The sequence below is a fragment of the Gobius niger genome (genome assembly GCF_951799975.1).
Source record: "Gobius niger genome assembly, chromosome: 11".
Lineage (NCBI taxonomy): Eukaryota > Metazoa > Chordata > Actinopteri > Gobiiformes > Gobiidae > Gobius > Gobius niger.
The window spans coordinates 14,539,329-14,558,357 of NC_136862.1; the positions used below are offsets into that span (position 1 = coordinate 14,539,329).

Consider the following 19,029-nt stretch of genomic DNA (forward strand, 5'->3'; position numbering starts at 1 on the left):
ATTATCAAATACGCCCTTCACTGTCGCTCGTTCACCTTTCCGTCATTTCGGGCCTGACAGTAGCTTTGGGCAAGATTCAGCCTAACGCCTGCTCCATGTCTCCTGTGTGCTTTTCAATCCTCTTCTTCCTTTTTGTGCAGAAATGTGCCAAATGACCTGCACAGATTTTGGTCAAGCTTCAAAAACTATTTGAATTGACAGTTAGACAGAGACAGACCACATGACAAAGTTTTTCTTCTTTTTTTACACGATGTGCTCTGTTTTAGAAGCTATTGGCCTTCTTAGCTGCCATCAGTGAGAAAATGAAACAAACAGATCGTTTCAAATTAATTTAGGAGCCTGTGGTTTCCTGTAAGCCATCACTGAGAAAACTGCTACAAGTGCACAACATTTTAGAGAGTCATAAAATATTTGCTTTATATTTACTAGTTTTATTCTAATTCCAAAAGTTGCTAATAAGCATGTAGAATCAGAGCCAAAACATGTTTAGTAATAATTGTGTTTTTGTTGTTGCTATTCCTTTAAACTGTGCCTCTAAGGGTCAGTTTAGGACAGCAGAGTTTACGCGGGGAGTTGTGTGCTGGCGGCTGATTTGAGAATAATTCATTAGTGAGTTCAGTCTGACTGAGCTTGCATAAGTAACTGTCGGTTACAATAAAATTTGAAGTTTCCCTCCACCAGCTGGAGACCACTCCCCTGCTTCGTTCTGTCCATTGTCTGTACTTGAAGTGTGTGATAGGAGACCCTCCTCACAGCTGCTTGGCTCTTACCTAAAGCCAGTGTTGAATATGCATGAGTTCATCCTGATAAACTGCTGCTCTCAGCGCTAAAGTCAGGAGGAAGCCCCACTCAGCAGATGGAGGGAATCAGAAAGAAAACTTAGACACACCAGGAAGACTAGAAGAAATATGGCTGAAGAGAAAGCTAAACGTGTTTGTTGATGATGCCCTTGTGAAGGAACTGACAGCTTCACGCCCTGGCTGCGTGTTTGTGTGCGCCTGCATGTGTATGTTTGTGTACTTGAATATATAAGTGCTTAGATGTGTGTATGCAAGTGCTTTGGTGAGTGTCTGTCCATATCATTTTGCTTGAAGCTCTGGACAGTTGCCAAGCAACTGTGGCAGGCAGCGCGGCACTGGACCGGGCAGACACACTCACACACACACACACTGTGGTGGCGTGGCAGCACAGGTCAACGCTCATATTGTACCCCAGTCACTCGCTCGGGCTCATGTCCAGTCAATAAGAGATGAACCGGGGATTATAGGACGGGCACACATTACATTCATACATATATTCATATTGCCCCTGACACTGATATGAAATCACATCACCACATTTGTAATATTCTTAATAGACTAGCTCATGTTGAATCTAGATAGCAATTTAACAATTTGTCAATCATGATGAATTTGCATTTCTAGTAATTGTATAATTATTGCAGAGAAACCAACAAGTGGTGCAAATCCAATTTTAGCTTTCACAATCAAGCCTCCCTTCACCTGAGATTATATTGTAAAAGAGGTTTTTACACATAATAATTGCTCATGTTTTCGAGTCTCTTCAAATTCAACTCATCAATCAGGAAATGACTGCTGCTAATATACATTGGGTACATTTACAGTCAGAGTGGTCAAGAGGTTATAGGTTCTCAAATGAAATTTGAGAATAACTCGAAGTGTTGTGATATAAAATTAATATTTCCAGACAAAGATATCTGAACAAAGTCTTCACTTAAGCCTAAAAAGAAAAGGTAAGAGGTTCAGTATAGTATAAAAACATTAGGACAATTATTCCAGCGTGACTCCGTGCTCACCAGAGGTTCACGGAGGGGACTCGTTGGCAGGTTGCCTTCAATTATGTATCGCTCTGTATGTCAAGTACAACCTGGAATGAAATTATACTTGTAATTGGGCTTAGTCCCGTTGAACTAATATGATTTTAGTACACCACCTATAGGCTCCCTGACAATAGCTTTCAATTTCAAACCCCGGAGGCCCATTCTCATGCACCCAAGCAGCGGCGTAACACTGTGCTGTCACTTACATTTCAAAGGCAATACTTCAGATGGTGCACTGACAGGGAGATGGCGAAGTTCAACGATCAGAGCTAACACAAGAGGAATTCTGATAGCTGCATCCACACAAGTGCAACAATGTTAAAGTAAATGGCTGCAGAGTTCATTTAACGTGGGCAAATGTGACCGCATATGGCAATAATTATAAATAATACCCTCTAAAGGTTACAAGACTCTAAAAAAAATAAACCATGTCATATGTGGAGTTTGTATTCAGAGTATACGTTTACTCATTCTTCTTTCCCATTAGAGTAAAGAAAACATTAGGAGCAGGTTTGGGTCAATCACTGCAGAACCCCAAAACAATCACTGAAAAACAAACATACTGCACGCTCATTCTTCTAACACAGGCGTCTTCTTTCATATCATGTTTTTCTGACATTCTGTCAATATCAGTCCTAGAATATCAGACGAACAAGAACAAAATAACTTGCATTCTGTTGTGACCGTCACTGTTTATTTCTGCAGCCACAAAAAAAGGTCCAATTAGTCCCACAAAACCTTATGTTATTGTATATATACATATTTCAAAACACAATGCGAGAAATAATGATTAACGTCTGTTTTTTTTTCACTCAACACTCAACTCCCATGATTTTAAAACACTGTTGGTTTTAGGTTAAAGCGTATTGGACTAACACACATAAAGTAGCACTTACTCTATAAAAATATCAGCAGTGTTTCACTACAGTTCACTAAAAGGGCTGTCGAGCTTTGTGCAGAGTGTAGGCGTGTTTCATTTGGATCTGAGGACAGCTGAGCCGAGAGGAGACAGTGGTCTAAAACTCAAATGGCAGCAGAAATGTTTGCTGGCTGCGAGTACAGTATGTGTCATGGCTAACAGAATGTTTATGAGAACAACCGGATTTGAACTGCATCCCAAGGCTCATTTGCTTCAATAAGAGCGCATTGTTGAAGTGCTGACACGTCCCGACTCAACATCACACTTCAGGTTTACACTCATGGGTAAAAACGTCCATTGTGTTTCTAAGTTCTGCAACTACTTTCGATAGATTTCCCTGCTTTTTGTGCATATCGCATCCCTTGTTACAATGTGCCTTCAGAGGTAAGTTTACATTAGGTTGATATTTCATTTTCAAAGCATCTAAGAGTGCTCCTCACCTCACACCTCAAAATCAGTGGACTGCAAGGTTTTTCTCTAAAAGCCCGAACTGCTCTGGAAAAGACAATTCCCTCCAACCATACAATCACACTAGCACAATCATAATGTGCGTCAAGCGAGGTTGGAAGCAGGGATCGTACAATGGATCTGTGTCTAGATTAGATGAGAGGCCCGCAAGTTTTGGAGGTAGTTATATATACTATAACTATGCAAGCATGGAGGGCTGCTGGATGATTGAAAACAAAAATAATCACGATTATTTTAGTCATAATTGAAATCATGATTATTCAAACGATTTTTTGTTGCCTTTACAAAAAGTCCATCTTCATTTTATTTATTTCTTAATCAAAAAACTAGGCTGATATTTTCTGTTTTCTGAACAGTCATAAAAGTACAAATGATTTCAAGTATGCCTTGATTAAAGAGAGGTCTCTGTTTCACACCTGCCCCCTGCTGTCCAGCCCTCACATCTGCGCAAGTAAACTGAGCAGCGCGGCCTGATGACATCATCACACAGCACACTGTTTTTATGTCAGGCAAAAGCATGAGCCATGGCTACATGAAAAAAAAAGGGAAATAATCCCAGCGGCATGAAAAAACTAAGTCTGCTTTGCAAAAAAAAAATTATTATTATTTTTTTTTAATCATTTAGTGTAATAATCGAAGTCGTAATTGAATTTCCATTAAGTTTAAGTTTAAGTTTAAGTTTAATGGTTTTGTATAGCCCAATATCACAACAGAAGTCGCCTCACAGGGCTGCACCAAACATTAAGGCAATAAAACAGAGCAATAAATATGACAATTTAAAGTTCAGGTGAATCCAGGCAAATATAATGTCCAATAAGCATCGGCAGCAGGTAGAGATGAGCGGTGTGGGTGTGCCCCGTCCTTAATTGCACAGCCCTACAAGCATGAAAGAAGTGAACCCCAAGAAACACAGTCAGACCTGGAAATGTATCAACAACTTTCTTGTAAGGTGAGAGGCTTAACCGCTGTTAAATCTTTCAGTTTATGCGTCAGAGGGGTCGCAGTAGCAGCAGTAGTGACCGCACAGTAAGTAACCTCTACTTTCCATGGCTGAACAGCTGTTGGGGAATTTTTTTTTTATTACTTTACTATTACTTTTACTTATTTATTACAACTACCAATCTAATTACCTTCTAAAGTGAAATTATTTTGATGTTCCATGTCGACAGCAGTGTTTAAATCCTTTTGAAATGTTAAAGTTCAAAGCAATCGCAGAAGGAAAGTGCCCTTTTGTATTAAACAATAGGCTTTAATTAAACGTCAACGTAGTAACTGCTAAATAGGTTGCTATGCCTTAGAAAAAGAAAAACGTTTGGAGGAGCAGCGTTTCATCTCTTCCTCCTGAGGTGAAAAATGTTCTCTCTCGGAGCCCACGCGACGGTAGGCCTCTCCCCAGAGTTCATTAATTAGTTAATTAGTTAATTAGTCAGAACAGATGGCTAAGCAACACAAATCAGAAGCTCCTCGGGCCCAGGGCAAGAGGAAGGTGAGCCGCGACGCCATAAAGGGAGGGGGGGGGGGAGAAAAAACTATACCGCCACTAACCTCTAAACCAGCAGACATTTTCTACTCACTCACCCATTTTACTCCACTATATCCAGGCTCTGATAAATTCATGAGGGCATCTGGAGAGGGGGCTATAGCATGCTAACATATGTACGAGTGGAGTGAGAGCGTAAAAAGGCTGCAGGAGTTATTTGAATGAATACTTAGCTTCAGAGCCGATTTCAAAAAGCATTTCTGATGGTTTATTTTTAGCCCATTCCCATCTCCCCCTTCTGCTCTCTTTTTTTTTGCCTCTGCACCGTTCTCCCTCATCCGTCTCTATTCCCCGCTCCCTTCGTCTTATTCCCGACCGCTGATCAGTCTCTTAAAGGTACAGGCGTCCGAAGAAATTAACAGCAGTGCTCGGGGTTTGTATTTACAAGGAATACTGCAATACTAGCTCCTCTCTGAAATGGCCACATTATATTTTAACCCCTAAACAACCCGTCTCAGTAGGCCCAACATTTTTTAGGCAATGCAGGTATCACTACAGGTTTTTTGTGAGGCCCTCTCTGCAATGAGCCTGCAGTACTCAGTGCGAGCCCCCTGCTACAAACCCCATAAACACACATGCACCCTCCTCTGGACATTCTCCTGGTAATGTCAGGATTTTTACACCCGCATTACTTCATTGTTACTGAATCTTTCCCTTTATTTTGTGAGTTTTTGCATCAGAGTGAGTCTATGGAAGTGTTTAGGAAGAGGCAAGACAGAGTTAGAGGTTTTTGAACTGGTATTTGGACAACAAATATTGGAATTCTACAGTCGTCTCCATGCCCCTGTAAACAGCTGGTCATCAAGTCTGATAGTCTTTATTTGCCTCTGCAAATGTTCCTTGTTTTTGTACAAATACCAATTCAAAAACCTCTAACTCTGTCTTGCCCCTTTCCTAAACACTTCCACAGACTCACTCTGATGCAGAAAGGGAAAAAATCAGTAAAAATGAAGAAATGCAGTTGTTTATGTTATTTACGACCGTTTACAAATATTGGAAATAACAGCCATATTCTTTCTCCTGTCAAACTAGGATAAAATGACCTCATGGTGAAAAAACTGTGTCAGGGCGTTAGTTTGAAGCCTCAAGGTTCAGAAAATATGCAGAAGTTTGAAATTTTTAATCCGTTTTATAGAAGTGTTTTGAAAAATAATATATAATATAATAATATAATAATAAGTCTATGGAGTCAATGGGCACACAATGGAAATCCATTTTAGTGACTTTGCGACAGAAAGTTGGCAATGAAAGGGTTCTAATATTTTAAAAGTTTGATTATTTTCATATGCATGACAAGAGGAGAAGTCAACCTCCAAATTAAAACCAAAAAGTTTTAAAAAATATTGTTCCTTCATTTTTTTTTATAGCTCTCTAAAGTGAAAAGCACATTTTTTGTGTGGAAGCTCCCACAATGCAACATGTTATACTAAAATTGCCCCTACATAAACAAATTTCAACTTAGAAACAAATCCTTCGGGTCATTTCACACAGACATCAAGCCACATCAGCCAGACCAGAAATTTCCCATTTTGGGTTTGAAATTTTAAAAAATATAATTTTTTGTGTTTTTGGAGCATGCGCTGTAGCAACTTTGGGTCAGAAAGTTGGCAATGAAAGGGTTAAAACATTATGAAAGTTATAATATGTTTATATGTATGCAAAGAGGAGAGTCAGACCTTCAAAACAAAAACAAAAGTGAAAAGAAATATTGTTCCTTCATGGAGTTATAGCTCTCTAAAGTTTCATGCACATTTTTGTGTCGAAGCTCCCTTAACGTGAGTATTTTTTTTATGAGTGTTTACAATGGGGTAAAAATCCAAATGACATCAAATTATTTTAGATCACCAAAAAATACACTCCCTGGGGAAGTTTCACCCAACTGGCTTTAAAAATGTAGGAGTTATGCAAAAAACAAAAGTCCCAAAGCACAAAAATGTGCTTGGGTGTAATTAAGGGTTAAAGTGGCGCTAGCCCGCAGTTAGCTTTGCCCATTAGCCTGTTAGCTTCTTCTTCGTGACTCTATTAGTGTGTATTGGTTGCTCCGGTGGCAGTCAAGTTGCAATTGTGGTTTTCTGGACAAAGACACCAGGGGAGAGGAAAGACCCTCTAATCTTCCCATTAACACTTGTATTACCCCCAGAGAGACTACGAAAAGGATTTATGAAGGTAAACAAGTTACTTAGTATTGCTTTAAGAGAGGGAAAGAAAGCGCTTCCATTGGATTGGTGAATGTAACAAAATGACAAGTGCTCTTCAAGGATCCATGCAAAATACCTCACATGATAATCCTCCAACTGTTTCTGTTCAGATTTAGATTTAGTTGCAGATTTAGATGAGCAATGCAGTTACTCAGAATGAGCTCGGAGTAGCGCCGCTGCTCCTTCACATTGAGAGGAGCGAGCTGAAGTGGGTAGACTTGACGCTGGTGGGACTACCAATCCAACTTTATTCATATAGCACATTTCAACAACTCCGACAGTTTCCAAAGTGCTGAACAACCAAGGAATAAAGTATAAAAACAAGAATACAATTTAAAAAAGGGTTCCATGCAGCTTCACTAGTCATCCTTAAAACAATAAAAATACAATAAAACAAGTAAAACACAATAAAACAAGTCAAACTGAATAAAAGCACTACCATCAAACTATAGAAAGGCAGAGTAACATAAATAAAAACACACGCCTGGGAATGCCTCGGGATCGCCCTAAAAGAGTTAAAGGAAGTGTGCATGGATAGACTGCAGCCTCTGCGACCCGACCTCGGATTTTTTTGTATTTGTAAAATGTAAGAACATTACATTTTGACAGTGTCCCAACATTTCTGGAACAAGGCTGTAAATCTCAAAGACACACAAGGACGTTGTTAAACATTCACATGGAGAGTGCATTATTCATGTATAATTTACGCATCCATGCAGCAGATCCAGCACATGCACATGCAGCAATTTGCATACACACACTGGGCAAATAAAATCCAGGTTTATGGGGCATGAGTCATATATATATTAAGGTCAATCCCCCTAATACAGTCACCATTTGGAGAGTATTTGAACAGGAGAAAGTGCACAGCTTTTGCCCACTGACCAAATTCCATCAAGACTTTTCAAGAAATCGAGGACACTGCGTCATCTTCTATAATCACTCAGTGGGATCACTCTCCTCCTCCATCTATTTATATATGTGCTTTTCAGCCTCTATGCAAAAGCTCTAATAGTTACTGTATAATGCATGACAGAGCAGTCTCCGTAGTGAGTCCCAGTAACAATATGGATACAGATCAGTCAGGCGTAAAGGAAGATTTCACTCAAAGCTGTTGGATTTGTGCGCAACACTAACAGACAGTTTACCAAACCAGATTAGAAATCGGGACTGGGGTGTGATTTGTGAAGGCACAGAGAATAAAAAAAAGTTGCACAGAAAAACAAACAAAATCAAAATACCGGAGCAACATAAAAAGACTGATGAGGTCAAATGTGATTCAATTGCACCTAATGAAGAAAGCCCAACAAACTTGGGAAATATTTGTTTTTCACTCATTTTCCCATCTACAAAACAGAGCCAGATGTGCACAAGTCTGCCAAACTGATACCTTTCCAGTTCGTTTAGCCGATTGGCAGATGGATCCATGTTCCTGGTTTGTTAAGAGCATGAATAGAGCATGTAAAACACACCAGCGTTCACAAAATAATGACCACCACAGTCAAATATTTTGCCTAAATAAAAAAATAAAAAAATGTGATATTGTGAAAAGAATATAAAACAAAGTACTAATATTACCTCAGAATGATTACATTATTCTGCATTGCTACCTCACTGTGTCCTGGCATTGTCAGTACAGCTCTGGATCAGGTTACCCTTCGCCACAGCACTTGGATGACATCCTGCCTGACTCTCGTTTCGCTGTTTATAGTTATTGTGATATGTTGAAACAGGCCCGATGCAATAAACAAGATTTGATTACCCAACCTGGCAACCGCAATGACTGACGGAGATAGTGCGTACGCAAACACCTCCGAAAGTTGACAGTCAGTGTAAATACTTGACTCCGCTGATTTCCGGGAGCACACAAGGGTACACACACATACTATACACGCATACTGGAAGGTCACACATTGCAAATCTGGCACGGAATGGACCAATACAAAACCCCCTAATCCGAAAAAACACTGAGGCAACATCACAATGCAGTTCTGCTGTCAGGGGCAACAGCAAACACCCAAGTACAGTGCCAAACGCATGGACTGTACAGAAAACACTTTTAGACAGTAAGATGCTTGTGCCCATTTGAACACAGTCTATCTAGTTTAGCTTCTGATTATTACCGTGACAACTGGTTGGAGTCGAGGGGGACTGGAATTGATTCTGTGCATAACTTCAAATCATAACAACGCCGCCCAAGAAGTGACTTCCTCTTTCGATCCAGCACGCCAAAATAAAAGCACACAGCTCGTCTCATTGATTAATTCAGCAGGTACTTGCAACTTTACAAGAATATAATTAAATACACACAGTTTGTCAGTTAATAGCTGGCAGAAAGAAAGATGAACTAATGAACTGCTGAACTAATGAATAAGATGGTGCTTTTATTTTGGTGTGCTGGATCGAAACAGGAAGTCACTTCTTGGGCGGCGTTGTTATGATTTGAAGTTATGCACAGAGTCAATTAGGAGAGACACTTGAGTGATATCAATTCGGGACTTTTCCAGTAGATTACTGACACACATCTGAAGTTTTATTTTTATTTTTAATGGTTTCATGAGGAAAGTAAGGCATTTTGTGCGCAAAAAATATTGACTATAATGATTTGACAAGATCTGAACGATGGATAGGGCTGGATTTAGATGTATGGGTTTATTTTATTAACTTATCAATCACTCTGTACTTCATCTTGATGATTTTGAATCAAAAATAAGCTGATCTCAGCCGATGAGCTGGTCCACTTCAATGTGACATATCACGCAAACCACTCAGACAATTATTTATTCAATCTTACTTTTGTTCATAAGGGGATATAGTTAACAATCTAATGTTAAAATATACATAGACAGCAAGATACTGTATGAGCTCTGACAAAATATTTTGACATTAATGATTCACAACAAATGTATTTCCGACAGAGCTTTTGTACATTCAAATAACATGCTATAACGTGACATTAAAGTTTTACTTGAAGTAATCCGTGTGTATCATTTTCTATCACGATGCGTTTATGGTGAATTGTGCATCCATGTATGTCATGTGCAGCTATATTTAATGCCTAAAGGGAATAGGGAAGCACTCACATCCTCTGATCTGTTGCATCAGCCGTGAAAGCCAACACTCACCATTGGTTGCCATAACTCAAAAATACATGAAGATCCAGAATAGACAAGTATGATTGTTTTTGTGTACAACTTGGTTATTCCACACAACAAAGTGGAACGAGAGAGAGGACGAGATTGATTCAAAGCTCAAGTGACTAAGTTCAGATGGCAAGAACCTTGTACAACAACATAGACATGGATTGATCTATTATATTATTACAATGCAAACCACTGTTTCAGAATCAGGATAAGTTTGATCGCTATTGTCATTGAAAGGTTTCACCGCAGTTTCAGTACTTTCAGTATCGAAATACTGTAACCAGAAACTCAAACTTGTATTATTTCATTTTTATGTTCAGGTGAAATGCTATCGGATAGAGGCCATATTTACTACTCCCTAAAAGTGTCTGCAGTGCTGGCATGACTTACCGAGCACGCCGAGGCGGTAGTTCATGGTGACAACAATGACATTTCCATAGGCGGCCAGTATACTGCCATCAAACATGTTCCCTGAGCCCTCCATGTATGAGCCGCCGTGGATGAACAGCATCACTGGCTTCTTGCGGCGGTCGCGGATATCTGTGGCACAAAAGCAAGAAACACAATTAAGACATTTCCAAATGAGAACTCATGATGACACAAAGTGCAGAGAGAGGGCCATGAAACACCAGGTTGCCATGGATACTTTGGTGCGTTCCATGATGATTATTGAAATCTTTGTGCTAATTATGATAGTAAATATGAGTGTAATACTTAAAGGGGCACTATGCAACCTTGTGAATGGAATGTAACCAAGAAAAAAAATATTATTTTTAGGTTTCCTACAGGCCAGCGGGATGGAAAGCAAAGGCTCAAACCCAAGCAGGGTCACTGAAAGGTGAAATATACATTAATATCAACTCTAAAACTTTAAGCACCTTCAAACAGGTTAGGTTAAGTGTATGGTTAAAATGATTGCATGTTGTCATCCATGTTGTATTTGTTGTACTTGTAACACAGTTTCTTTTAATCTGTGTTGGGATATGCTGTGATTCAGAAACAAAGCGAAGATGTAACATAACGATAAGCGCTGGGATGCCGAATATTTAGGAAATCCCGTTGTACCAAAACTGTGTAAGAAAACAAGAAAGTCTTATTTGGATAAAAATCATTTTCAAATGAAATTTGCTTCGCTTTATTGTAAACTCTACGGCATGTAACTTACAAAGAATTGAAATTGTGTTTTTCTCAAACCCTTGGTCCCACAAGGCAATAGTTACCCCTATACAGAGCAATATCAAATACATATTTACAAAATAGCTTGGCATTGCAATCAGAATCTCCCGCTGAGCAGAAAGAGAAAATACATATGATGAAACTAATACAGCACACGGCAGATGCTTACAGAAGATGCTGTTAGAGACATCACTGTCCACAGCACTGAAATGTAAGAATGCGCAATAATGTTGTAATGTTTGCTTTTCAATGCCTTTGCTGAGTTTGCATGAACTGCAAAACCCCTGCTGTAATTGGCAAAAGCTGTGATTGTTGGTTGCTATCAAATGTCTGTCATCCGGAATTGCTCTGTATGTGCAAATGATATGATTAGAGGGTAGACGCTTTAGAGTAGGTCGTTTTGAGAACAATGGCATCATGTTTTAGTTTACTGGTTTTAGTGTATCAAACTGCATAACTTAGACAGAATATTACTTTCAAATGACAAAGTGCATTTCACATTTTTAGGAAACCACTCCGTATTTGCATGTAACACATAAATAAAGCATTGGTTTGATCATAATGGATAGTCTATGTAAGTAATGATCAATGTCGTGACAACGCTGAAGGAATAATTAAGTGAGAAAGGTGGCTGCTTTTCGGAGACAGGTATTGATCCCCGGTGCTAAAAAGGGCGCTACAATTTTCCGTTATAGATATAGCTATTGCCGCTGTTTCTAATTAGTGGTTTCCTCCCACACATGCACGTTTCCCCCTCTTCCTCATCATGTGCAGAGCGGATCTTCAATGTATCTAACTCAAGCAGTGAAGCTGGTCCCTGTGCCCTGTGTGTTGCTGGCGTCCTGGCCATCTCTGTGTTGCTATGGCTCTGCCTCCGCCAGCCCCCCCTCCCTCGTTCCCCCACGCAGCGTCTGTGCTGGGCTCGTCCTGTCTGTGCACGGATGGAGCTGCCAGTGTGCGGCCCAGTTAGGCTGATCGTCGGCACTGTGCACGGCCTGTGGATAATTTGTATGAAAGCCAGACCAAGTGGAAACATAAATAACAGCCACAGCATCTGTTTACCCTGATGAGCTTCAGCACTCCGAGATGGAGGAGACAGAGATAGGGGGAGAGAGAGATAAAAGGTAGCAGATGAAAATAGGCCAGCGTGAGACAACCGGCAAGGCTAGAGACATGGAGGGGAGGTTCAAACAAAAAAGATGAAAAACATACAAAAACGTTACAAAGCAAGTCATACATAGCAAGGTACGCTAATGAACACTCATCTCACACCGGAGTCACACGCCACACTCATGCGGCACACACACACACACACACACACACACACGCACACACATACTCTTGCATAGGCAGCTGCGATGTCGAGTCGCTATGGAAACTGCCTAATAGAACTGCACCAGCCATTCCGTCGCACCGACTCACTGAACGCCTGTTGCCCTGGTAACAAATTCTACTCACGTATTTGCACAAGGCGCCTGCATCACCACCTGAATCTCAGGTTACACATGCAGCAGGGTGCGTCACTCCGTCACCAGCGGAAGACAGGACGAGAGGAGCGGCGCATATGCCTGCACACACACGCCGCTGCCCGTTTATGTCAGGCACGTATGACATAGATGCCGCGTGTAAAAATAACGGTTTTGTGTCGTACATCTGACGTGCCCGCCTCCTCCGGTGGATTGAGAGCCGCTGCTGATTTCCCCAAGGATATGTAAACAAGTTCAATTATCCCGGCATTACCACGACAGTATAGAGGGGTGACATATCAGAGGGTCGCTGTGAACTGCACTCACACGGCACTCATGGCACTAAATGAATCCACAGGGACAGAGGCAGGAGTTTGTTCACAAAGGCACTCTTCTCTGGCAATGACATTTAAAGGACTAAAGTTATTTAACAGTATGTATGAAGAGCACATCTTCAGGGGCATGGCTCAGTGTAGGAAGGCAGAGTCTATATGGTTCATCGCTTTGACTCACTGAAAATTCAGAAAATGGTGGAGGACATTTTGAGTGTTTTTCCTTTTGCACAAAAACGTATGACACTGTGTATTTTGTATACGACTCTAGTAATTAATCATTCATTCACCATCTAACATTTATTTTGATCAGACCATGATCCATTCAATGGACATTGGCGAGTTGATCACAGCAATGAGAGACAATTAAGATTATGACAGACTTTATAGTATTTCCCTTGGAGATGTGTGTTCTGTGCTTAAAGGGGCTGTACCAGATTTTTCTTTTCAGGTGGTAAAGAGAAAGGACTTGTGTCTTCTGGCAATTGTATTCACTGACATTTTTATAATAGAGATTTTCGCATGGAAATAGAGTTGCTCATACACTTAAAAAATCATTATGTTCAAAATGCATGGAGGTTACTGAACTAGACCCCTCTGTCATGGTTTTAACACAGAGCCTCGAGCTTTGGCCCTCCAGAACCTTTACGTTGCAGCCTCCTAATGGGCAAAAAACACAACACAGGCCCATTGCTTGGAAAACGATGTTGACACTCTCAATAAATGAAGTGATGGGACAAGCTCTTTCTTTAGGAGCACTGAGCCCTTTACTTGTGGTGTAAAGATAAACGCATGAATCATAGTCTTACTATAATACACTAAGCAGTCACAATGACTACAAACACAGTATCAAAGAGACTTTGGCTCACTATCTCTTCTACACTGTGCCAATTATATATCATTTTAATATCTGTGAAAGCTAAAACATCCCTGAACTATTTGCTCAGTTCAATAAAGGTGACTATGTTTAAATGGGAAAAATCCATTATTTAATTCAACAGAAAGATAAAAACCTCATGCATACCTACAAAGGTTTAATGAAAGGTGTACCGCAATGGTTCATCTTAGCATTACATTTAGACTTCTAAAGGCTTTTATTGGAGGTACATCCACAGTGAAGGCTTTTTAAATGATTCAGTTCTAAACATATTCTAATCATAATTTAGAAAATATCACACACAACATTCTCAAAAGTCTATAATTCATAATTGAGTTGGCACAGCTAAGAATTCTATTGTGGTAACTATGGTAACCGTCAACATTCTGAATGGCAGGACATATTCACATGAAACGGTCACAAAGTTTAAAATCTTCTCTCTGAGCACATATGCACTAAGGTCCAATTACTGTTTCATAAAGGTGTCCAAAAGTGGTGAAAGTATTCAAAATGATGCTGGTCAGATAAAAGGTCTTTCATATTATCAGATAAATATGGCAGATTTGTAAATCCAATCACTTACAATTATGATCAGGTTGAACATTTGGAGATTTTCTGTTCTCAAAACATTGTGTAGTTCCCGAAATCTCTATAAAATTAAGTTTTTAGGTAGCATTCTACAACATAAAAAAATCGAATAAATTTATCGAGAGCACAAATCAGTTCAATGTATAGTTTAATCAGTCCCACCAGGATAGTTATACATAAAACATAGTAATATATCAAATTATATTATATCAAAGTTTTATAGTCTTCACCCATGACAATGACTTATTCACGTGCAGCTGTGGCAACAATTGTAGCTCACCAACACCAAGTAAGGAGAGAACAAATATGTAAAGCGTCTTTTTTTGTGTTCAGAAAAGTGCAATATCAAACAAATTAATAAATATTTTGTTTCATCGTCCCTGTAGGGAAATTTAACCTCTGCATTTAACTATTTCCATATCAAAGGGTTTTCCCGAATCAGAAGTATGCACTAGACTTGCTAGGTTTTCCTGACCAAAACTACCTCAGGAGCTGGTGCCCGGGCGCCGCACTGCATTTGCCCGATGCTCTGATAGGCTGGCCCAAGTGGCATTGAAGGATGGGTCAAATGTGGAGGACAAATTTCCCCACAGGGAACAAATTATACTTTAACCTTAAATAAATGCTGCTGCTAACAGTCTTCAGATCTCTTTGACATGTAATCTGTCACCTCTTCCACAGCACACTTGTGATGAGGCTCTGAGTGCTGAGGCGATGCAGGCCTTAATCCCAGCTCTATATGCAGCAGAGAAGGCGCCTTCTATATCTCCCTCTACAACACTAGCACATTATTTACTCCCCTCTGTCAACCTAATTTGATCCTTTCTGCTCAGTATTCTCCGCCTTAATGCAATATCCTACCACCCAGACCGTCCTATACTCTCCCATTCCTCTGCTCATCTCTCATTCATTCTCTTATGGAAATTGAGATTGATTTGGGTGTAAAAGTTTTAGCCTGAGTCAGCCGAACGTCCCCGTACACAAACCCACACTCAATGAGATGCACTTTTTACATTCTTCCTGGAGCCAACTGCAAAATAACTCGACAATAAGATGAGTCTTTTGTCCAAATGTGCTTTAGCACCTGCGTCCAATCCATATACAGGTAATTTAGACTGTCTGGCCTTCAAATGGTAACTTTTAGTGGCCATGAAGGATTGCCTGGAAACATCCAGACTAACCGATGTACCAGCGATAGATTCCCCGTGTATAAAATATACTACTCTGGATGCCAGGCTACAAACAGGGGGCTAAACATACTTGCTAAACATACTTGAACCTCACGCAAGACAAGTAGTTTAAGCAGGTGTGGATGCTACCATCTCCATGACAACGACCCGGTTTTGTTCTTAGCAAATGTTACCATTAAGGTTAAAGGAGAGGAAAGCCCGCCCACAGCAACAACGTTTGTTTTTTAATCTAATTACCCCAATAAAAACGCTTGAAATGAAATTTGGTGTATATACCTTTATATGTACATTGGTCCGAGATACAGTTGTGCTCAAAAGTTTACATACCCTTTTTGATTTTTTGACTATTTTTCAAAGAACATTAAAGCTAGTACAAAACCTTTTTTTTTTCACTCATAGTTAGTGGTTATGTGAAGCCAATCATAATGAAAAAAGAAAGTGCCAAAATGACCCTGATCAAAAGTTTACATGTCATTTATTTAATGCTGTGTATTGCCCCCTTTAACATCAATGACAGTTTGGAGTCTTTTGTGGTAGTTGTGGAAGAGTTTATTTATTATTTCTGATGGTATAGCGGCCCATTCTTCTTGGCAAAACGCCTCCACTTCCTATAACTTCCTGGGCTGTCTTGCATGAACAGTGTGCACGTTTGAGCTCTCCCCACAGTAGTTCAATGATATTGAGGTCAGGAGACTGAGATGGCCACTAACGGGACCTTCACTTTATTCTGCTGGAGCCAGTGGCATCAGCAAACCACCTCCATATTTCACAGTAGGTATGGTGCACTTTTTTGTTGTCAACAAGGCCAATGATGGTCTATGATGAAATTCCTAAACCTTTGAACACAACTGTATATACAATACAATATAATATTTTATATATTCTTTTGGTTCAGAATCATAATGCTTGACTGTTTGTCTACAGTGTTTGATCATTTCTAAAAAAAAAAAAGCCACACCACCACTTGTGCACTCAGATGAGCAGATTTGGGTTTCATTTAAATTCTGCACGTTGTTTGGACCAGATTTTAATTTGTTTTTGTTTTCATGATGGGTGTATTTTAGTGCGCTTTGCCATTTTTTGCGTGGGCTAAGCATTTACCTTGTGCCACTGTTTTATTTTCCAGTCTGGTGATATGTGACCAGACTGGACACTGATTTGTGGCAAGTCAGGAAACAGAGACCACAAATTGTAATAAGCAAACGTCATATATTTAGATGGGCGAATATCTGGTGGGTGAATGGATGGGTGGGGCTTAGCAGACAGTCTGTTAAGTGAGAAAACCAGGCCCTAAACGGCGCCCTCCTGATCCTGTCGAGATCCATCAGGTGTCAGCATAAATGTCAAACTCCAGCAGTCCTCCACTCCTCCGCCCTCTCGCTCTGTCATTCTCCAAATCTCTCACTTTCAAAGCTCTATAAATGTCATTTCATCATGCACTTGTCTTCATTATGACTATTTTCCCTTTTCTCCCACCAGTGCCCTCCCCTGTGCTCTCTCTTCCCCAGCTTTCATCTCTGCTCTATCATTCTGCACCTCTCGCCGACAATCCTGAGTGAATCCTTCCTTGTGTTTCCACCGTTAAGAAACCGCACAATTGGATTAGCTACATCTGTCTCTTTTTAAACCATGGCAATTAGAGATGCAAGGCAAAGAGAATTCAATACCCAAATAGCACACACGGCCCAAAACTGAGGAAAAGGGGGGGGGGGGGGGGGGGGGGGCAACGTTGGCACACATTAGAGAGGCACATGCACTTCCACTGTGTGCTTCAGTAGACACACAAATGCACAAACGCTAATGCTGTGTGCACACGAGGCCATGTAATTTACAGTAAGTGTGGCTAGTCCGACAGATGCCCACAGTGTCTGCATGGATTTGAGTTGTGTCTGCGGAGAGAGCAGAGCATTCATCAGCCTGCAGTGAGTAGACAAAGATTTGTGCGTGTTTGTAGTGTTTTGTTGCAGAAATAGTTACACAGAACACGCCTGTGAATTAAACATCCTGTGACATAAGTGGTGCCATTTTCCAGTTGTGCGATCGAATAATCATAAAGGCAGACTCTTATTAGCCTAGCTCGACAGAATGACTTCCACAGGGTGCGCTGTAGAGGAAAAAGTCAGTCTAGCGCTGCTGCATAAAGGTGTGATTTTCTCGAGACTCCAGACAAAAAACGAAGCGTGCTCCAGTCCCGCTAATTTCAGCACACGGGTGGGATTTTTCGCAACACAGCAAATCCAGCATCAGAATCTATTACACTGAAACATTCAAAAAAGAGAGGGAAAAAAAAATGTGTGTGTCAAATTGATCCCCCCAAAAGTGGCATCTCTAAAAGCATGCCATTTTCATTTTTGTTTTACACTTACCTCACTACAATTGGTAATCTACACTTGTCTGCATGCAAAATGAACAGGCCACATGTCCCTGGTTCAGTCTTTGCACCTGTTAGTCCTCTTGGGAAATTACATTCAATTGAAGCAGTGACAGACGGTCTTACTCTCTATATCACAACCAGGAAGTTGTTCAGGAACGCCAGGCGAAAGACATCTACCGAAGCATTAGAGTGTACGCTTGAAACCTCATTCGCCCAAACGTTAAAAAAAAAGATACATACACACAAAATGTGAGTCATTATTCTGCATTTGTAAACCCTTTCCAGGTCGTTCAGAGCTTTAGGAAAAGTGGAAAGCACATTTTATTCTACATTTTATTTCAGTCAGCATTTTTTTTTATTCACCTGATGTAACCAAGGCAAGGCAAGGCAAGGCAAGGCAACTTTATTTATACCGCGCATTTCGTACACAAGGCAACTCAATGCGCCTTACAAAAGAAAATATGCGAAACCAAACGTTCCACATCATTAAGCGCAATGAAAATGATCAGATGTGTTTTTATGAACCTGGCAGATAAAACACATAGGTTCTGTGAGTGATTTGCGCCATGCGACTCAAAATCTAATGTAAAAGCGATTAATCAGCACTAGGACGTAAATAGGCATTGTGTATGGATTCTAGTTTATGTTCGGCTGTCAGGGAGAAAATTCATGCAGTTAAAATAGGAGCCGGGGCGTGCGTGGCAGAAGATGTGGTTTATGACATTGTAAAGCATTACCTTCATCCCGTGGCCTGTTCATCGTCGACTCATCTTGCTTCTTTGTGAGTGGACCTAGCATCCAGACAAACAAAAGACAAAAGAAAAAAACATTGGGTCAGTTGTTTTTCGCAAACCGCATCAAAACCGCGAGGCGAAATGCTTACAGCGTCTCCTCCAAAAAAGATCACCTCAAGCTCAT

The 19,029-nt window shown here is 40.3% G+C and overlaps 2 protein-coding genes across 4 annotated transcripts in view; both read right to left on the reverse strand.

The window, feature by feature from the left end:
* LOC306970234 (uncharacterized protein) overlaps positions 1 to 19,029 on the reverse strand; it is a 149,672-nt gene that overhangs the window by 35,425 nt on the left and 95,218 nt on the right. The gene's annotated exons all lie outside the window — the stretch shown is intronic.
* The window catches only part of nlgn2b (neuroligin 2b), a 67,410-nt gene that overhangs the window by 12,185 nt on the left and 36,196 nt on the right, over positions 1 to 19,029 (reverse strand). For all 3 annotated transcript variants that reach the window (XM_079566135.1, XM_079566134.1, XM_079566136.1), the window contains exons 3-4: positions 18,849 to 18,902; positions 10,499 to 10,648 (exon numbers count right to left, since the gene is read on the reverse strand). In XM_079566135.1, the coding sequence (XP_079422261.1) occupies positions 10,499 to 10,648; positions 18,849 to 18,902 (204 nt within the window). The remainder of the gene's footprint in view (positions 1 to 10,498; positions 10,649 to 18,848; positions 18,903 to 19,029) is intronic.